The following is a 6,236-nucleotide window of genomic DNA, read 5'->3' as shown; positions in this document are numbered from 1 at the left end:
CGCGCCAGTGAAGCGCCACAATTAGCTGCGGTTACATCTGGATTCATTATCGCAGCTAATGCGGAATTCATAACCGCTGTTTGAGGGGTTTGGGTGGAGGGTAGTTTCCATTATTGCTTTCCTCTTTAAAACAATAACCAATTAACACACGTGTCAGCACAGCAATGCGGAGGCCATTAAAGATATCAATGGTTATCAATTTTTTTAAAACAGCATTCAGCCCGGTGCGGATCAATACCACATAAAGGTGTTTTATCATTCCACTTGCTCTGTGTGTGTCTGTGTGCGTGTGTGTAATCCACTATATTGATATATGCGTTATCGCCAACCTGCCTCACAAGCCGTGTTAGTATGGTCTTTGTCCTGTCCACCTTGTATACTGTGTGTGTGAGTGTGTGTGTGTGTGTGTGTGTGTGTGTGTGTGTGTGTGTGTGTGTGTGTGTGTGTGTGTGTGTGTGTGTGTGTGTGTGTGTGAGGGAATGCGGTGAGGCGCGGACCGACTGACAGTGATGAATTAGCCAGCTGGTAATAACCCCTCTGATCTCGGCCCCTCTCCCGGCTTCCTGGGGGGCACTTTTAATTGTGGCACGTCTCCCTGCATCCCCCTGGGCATCTCTACCCCTGCCCCCTCCGTGCACACACACACACACACACACACACACACACACGTACGTTTATGGGAAAAAACACACACTAAGAAACAAACATACACATTGTAAATACAGATACATGGGTGTGTGTTCCCAATTTAACACACAGCACAGTGGCATGTGAGGCACAAACAGACAGACAGACAGACACATGCACGCACACACACGCACAAACGCACACATAAACACACCTCCCTCATTCCCTCTCTATCAAATCAGTCTTTGTGTGGTTGTATGTGGCTGGATTATTAATCAAAACGGGAGGGGAAAAAAACAGTGTGAAAGGGAGGAGGGGGTTGGGAGAGCTCAGACTGTGTGTGTGTGTGTGTGTGTGTGTGTGTGTGCGTGTGTGGGTACATAACCAACCTGTGTGTCATAAAGAAATCCCTCCACACTCTTCTGCTGACACTAAGCCCCCACTTACTTTGCAGAGGAAGAAACGTGTCCCGGTCAGAAACACAAAGAGCATTCATATCTGTTTTGTTGGGGGGTTTTTTTGGGGTTTTTTTTGTTTTTTTTTTTCATAAAAATGACTTTCATGAGCACTAAAGAGGATTTTGAAAGTAAAAGCTCAGAGTTTTCTCTCAGGTGTCAGCTCAAATCTGAGTATATCCCAAGTGCTTTGTTTGAGAAAAGGTTTCATTATTGGTGCGTAGAATGACCACTAGCCTTATAAAAGCACTTCAGAGAAGAGGTTACCAGGGTGTGTGTGTGTGTGTGTGCGCGTGTGTGTGCGTGTGTGTGCGTGTGTGTGTGTGTTACAGGCAGAGGGGATCCTCAAAGCGTGGGCTACACCTGCATTGAAGGAGCAGTATGGCAGCGATCCCGTGGTCACCAAACTGTGGAACACCACCATGACTGAGGTACGAGGGGCAGCAGTCAGTTGTTGAAGTCAATGTGTTGGAAGCAGGAAAAGTGGGCAAAGGTGAGGATCTGAGCAACTTGGACGAGGGCCAAATTGTGATGGCTGGATGACTGGGTCAGAGCATCTCCAAAACAGCAGGTCTTGTGGGGTGTTCCCAGTATGCAGTGGTTAGTACCTACCAAAAGTGGTCCAAGGAAGGACAACCGGTGAATCGGAGACAGGGTCATGGGCGCCCAGAGGCTCATTGATGCGCGGGGGGAATAAAGTCGCCCGTCTGGTCTCATCCCACAGAAGAGCTACTGATGCGATGATCAGTCAGACCCCCATGCGGACCCCTGTCCACCACCAAAAGCGCCTACAATGGACATGTGACAGTCAGAACTGGACCATGGAGCAATGACAGAAGGTGGCCTGGTCTGATGAAGCACGTGCCTGTGCGTCGTTTACCTGGAGAAGAAATGGCACCAAGATGCATTATGGGAAGAAGGAAAGCCAGCAGAGGCAGTGTGATGCTCTGGACAATGTTCTGCTTGGAAACCTTGGTTCCTGGTAGTAATGTGGTGTTATCTTGACACGTACCACCTACCTAAACGTTGTTGCAGACCAAGTACACCCCTTCATGGCAACAGTATTTCCTAATGGCAGTGGCCTCTTTCGGCAGGATAATGCACCTGCCACGCTGCAAAAACAATGTTCCAAAAGGGTTTGAGGCACATGACAAAGAGTTGGAGGTGTTGACTTGGCCTCCAAATTCCCCAGACCTCAATCCGATGGTGCATCTGTGGGATGTGCTGGAGCAACAAGCCCGATCCATGGGGGCCCCACCTTGCAACTTACAGGACTTAAAGAGTTTGCCAGATACCACAGGACACCTTCAGAGGTCTTATGGAGTCCATGCCTCCACGGGTCAGAGCTGTTTTGGCAGCACGAGGGGGAGCTACACTATATTAGTGGTTATTGGTTCATGTTGTGGCTGATCGGTGGATCTAAATGCAATATGAATGACCTCTTCACTTTACTTTGAGTGCAATGTCATTTATAGCAGTGTTTTCACAACCCTTTATTTGCCATGGCACAATTTTTACAACAAAATAATCACACCACAATCCTGTTCGTCACTAATAACATGTAAACTGTGCTTATTATTACGGCCTTCAAATATCCGCGCAAGACTCGTGAACGATTTGTTTGTAACGCAATGTAACCAACGTAACTCTATTAAATGAGTGGGAAAAAAGTGGGCGAGGGACTGAATATTCAGTTCACATCGTTCACCTGAAGTCCTCCCTCGCTCACCGTGCCTATAACCAACTGAATGAAATGAACGCGTCTGAAAATGACCCGTCATCAACCGAATCTCACAAAAGAGTCGAACCTTTCATCACTAGTTGTCACTTTCAGACTGACATTTTCTCTGTTGAACACAGACCCGCTATTCTTTCCGGAACCAATGTATTTGGTGAATTTAGTGCAGCCTTGCAATTTTGATCTTGCAACACAAAAGCAAAATTTCCATTATTTCCATTTTTTTTAAGTGGAATTTCAACATTTTTCACAGCGCACCAGCGCGGTGTGGCACAGCGGTTGAAAAACACTGATCTACAGAAATGTGCAAGGGAACAGAAAAGGTCTCTCAAGCGTCTTGATGAATGGACAACATCACGCACCTTGAGTTTTGAGCAGCATTAACCACAAGCGCATGAGGATCAGGCTTCAAAGACAGCCATGTGGGAGTCTCTGCCCCCATGTACGGGTTTAGGGAGGGAGACGGAGTCGTTCTGGCAGCGGGCCGCTGACATGGCGAGAGTTTATACACAATTCACAAAGAAAAAGGCTCTCTGGCCAAAACCGGGAACATGAAAAGATAATTAATGTACGTGTTTGTCCACTCCTTTTACCTGGCTCAGTTATTTCAATTCTAATTAGAGTTTTCAAAGCTCTACATTTCAAAACGAACATTGAGTTGCGCTCGAGGTCAAAAGCACACCGTGGGTGTCTGCCTCACCACCTTTTCTGACGGCAGACCTGGCTTAGTAACTAAAACTTCGATTTTAAGAAAATATTCTCTATTTATCTGTGGAAGAGCATTACTACACGTTCTGTTTTTCCAATTAATTGCCGGAGCCAACATAATCCCCATGAGGTCAGGCCAAGTTGTCCAATGAAAAATTAACTTCAAAACTAAGTTGCACCTCGTTCAGACCCCAGGTTAACAATGACAAGGTCTGTGGACGTCTGTTCACCTCGTGCCATTGTAAAAGGAGGTAAATTACTCTTCCCAGTTTCCTATTGTAACCCCGCCAAACATTTGTGCTGTTTCTCAGTTATTTTATTTCTTCATCACAAACTCAATAGACCTTGGGTTTTTACAGACTTAGTCTGATGATGAATGAAAGAAAATAGCGATTCTTTAGAACGCCGCTCTGTAATACGGCAATAGACATCTACAGTCAATAGAAAAATAAATAAATAAGCAGGGAAGCTGAACTCCCCGAATCTCAGTCAGGAGAACAAATGTTGCAACAAAAGGCCATTCAAGTTTTGCTTCGAAAAATAACTCAAATAAAGCTGCAGTAGACTCCAAAGGTATTTACACAGTGCTTGATTCACAGCATTGGCATTAACATGGCGCAAATTGAATCTCATCGTTTTTTTGGCTGTCAATGTTCAACTCGATACAGTTGCTAAGAGTGCTGTCCTTGGTGGGTCTTCCAAGTTTAAAGGTCCTATGCCAATTAGGGCAATTTGTTCAGAAGGAATTACACGGTTAGACAATGTTTCAGGTCTCTAGATCGAACGGGGCCGAGGACTTCTCATCGTTTGATTGCTTGTCATAGCGCTCCCTGTGACCGAACTGGCACCGGGCTATTTGGATCCTGTGATTCAAGATTCAAGATTCAAGCTGTTTATTCGTCACATACACATACATACTTTCATACATATATGCAGTGAAATGTAATGCAATGCACCCGGTGATTACACACAATATGTCCTTGGAAAATTTCTTTCTACTAGACCAACTAACGGATTCCTAAAACGTAATACAGTAAGTGAAATACGTGTAGAATAAAATAAAAATATATAGAATATATAGATAAATATATATATATATATATAGAAAAATATATAAAATAAAATAAAATGGAATAAAATAAGATGAGATGCCTGAGATGTATCCATTTAGCTGTCTTATAATCATAATGACATTAATAATATTAATAATAATAACAATAATAATAATAATAATAACAATAATAATAATAATAATAATAATAATAATAATAATAATAATAATAATAATAATAATAAATTAATAAATAAATATTTTTTTAAAGAGTAGAAAAATTATATAAATATAATAAAATAAAATTATGTGTAATTGTATTGTAACCTTATGGTTTTCCCTTCCAGTTGCACTGCTGTGGTTTCACCAACTACACGGACCTCATGGACTCCAGTTACTCTGAGCTGCACGGAGGAGACCTGCCGCCCAGCTGCTGCAGGCGCAACAGCTCCACCTGCAGGCCAGAGCAGGCACTGCGACACCCCGTGGAGGTGATAGACAGACAGACAGACAGACAGATAATTATTACCACACATGTAATTAATCTACCCCATGCTTTCCCCCATAGGGCTGTTTTGAACAGCTGCTGGAGATCCTTAAGAAGAACGCCAACATCATTGGTGGAATAGCAGCTGGAATTGGTCTTGCAGAGGTAAATTACTTCCCTGTTTATCACAATGCACTATGTTGTTATGCATTTCTTAAGTTAGATTTTTCTCTAGGTTACTACCATGGTTGTGTCCATGTACCTCTACTGTCAACTGGACAACAGGATGATCAGATGAAACGCCATTTGGGAAATGGCAACCCGTTAAGGACCCGAGAACAACTAAAGAACTTGTGGCTTACTCTATGGTGGAAAATAATATTAACTACAGTGGAAACCTCTTAAGGTGATCACGTCTGTCCGGGTCAAATTGATCACCATAAGCGGATGATTATATGATTTTTTTTTATTTCCAATGCAGATTACCATCTAATAGTATCAATGGCTCTGGGGAGCCTGACACAGGACACACAGGGCTTTTGTTTCATTCAATTAGGAAACGGAGGAAAATAAAATCAAAATAAATACATCTAAAAGAAAAACAGTTTTTATTAGGTTGTTTCTTTTAACCTCTCCCTCTCCATTACAGATCTACGCCACTGCTCTACACCTGCCTGTTTTACCAGTTATCAGTCTTAAATACATTTTAAACTTAAACTAATTGATTAATAAAACTGTAAGGAAATCCTTGGGGTGGGGGTGGGGGGCTGCACCGTTGGTATGCAAAATCCGGATGGGGTTATAGCCACTGCAGACAGGTGACCACGAGACAAAGTATCATGGGAGTAAAGTAAAAAGAAATTAGAATTACCGTGGTTTAACTTTTTTTTCCCCATGTATGAAAATACCCATAATGAACAGTGTAAGCGGGCTACTTGATTACTTATGAGCAAATTATTTTAACAGCATTTTTATAGGACTGATTCTATCCCAAGCTTTTTGATCCATATAAGCAGTTGATCACTGTAACGGTGATCATTATGAGCGGTTTCCACTGTATTTAAAATATACTATACACTTTGTATCAATGAAAGGGCTTCTTCTCCAGGGGACATGATCTGTTTTATTATCTGTCAAGTCATGTGTAGGATGCCAAGTTTTCCCAGCAAT

The 6,236-nt window shown here is 42.7% G+C and overlaps 1 protein-coding gene across 1 annotated transcript in view; it reads left to right on the top strand.

The window, feature by feature from the left end:
* Positions 1–5,426, top strand: part of tspan1 (tetraspanin 1) — a gene marked incomplete at its 5' end in the record, with an annotated part of 13,529 nt that extends 8,103 nt beyond the window's left edge. Inside the window, 4 exons of the mRNA XM_079998259.1 lie at positions 1,415–1,513; positions 4,927–5,070; positions 5,148–5,231; positions 5,302–5,426. Of these exons, the coding sequence (XP_079854385.1) occupies positions 1,415–1,513; positions 4,927–5,070; positions 5,148–5,231; positions 5,302–5,364 (390 nt within the window). The 3' untranslated portion in view covers positions 5,365–5,426. The remainder of the gene's footprint in view (positions 1–1,414; positions 1,514–4,926; positions 5,071–5,147; positions 5,232–5,301) is intronic.
* Positions 5,427–6,236: the final 810 nt, after the last annotated feature.

Source organism: Zeus faber, assembly GCF_960531495.2.
Source record: "Zeus faber genome assembly, chromosome: 1".
Lineage (NCBI taxonomy): Eukaryota > Metazoa > Chordata > Actinopteri > Zeiformes > Zeidae > Zeus > Zeus faber.
This window is presented reverse-complemented; position numbering and strand designations above follow the sequence as displayed.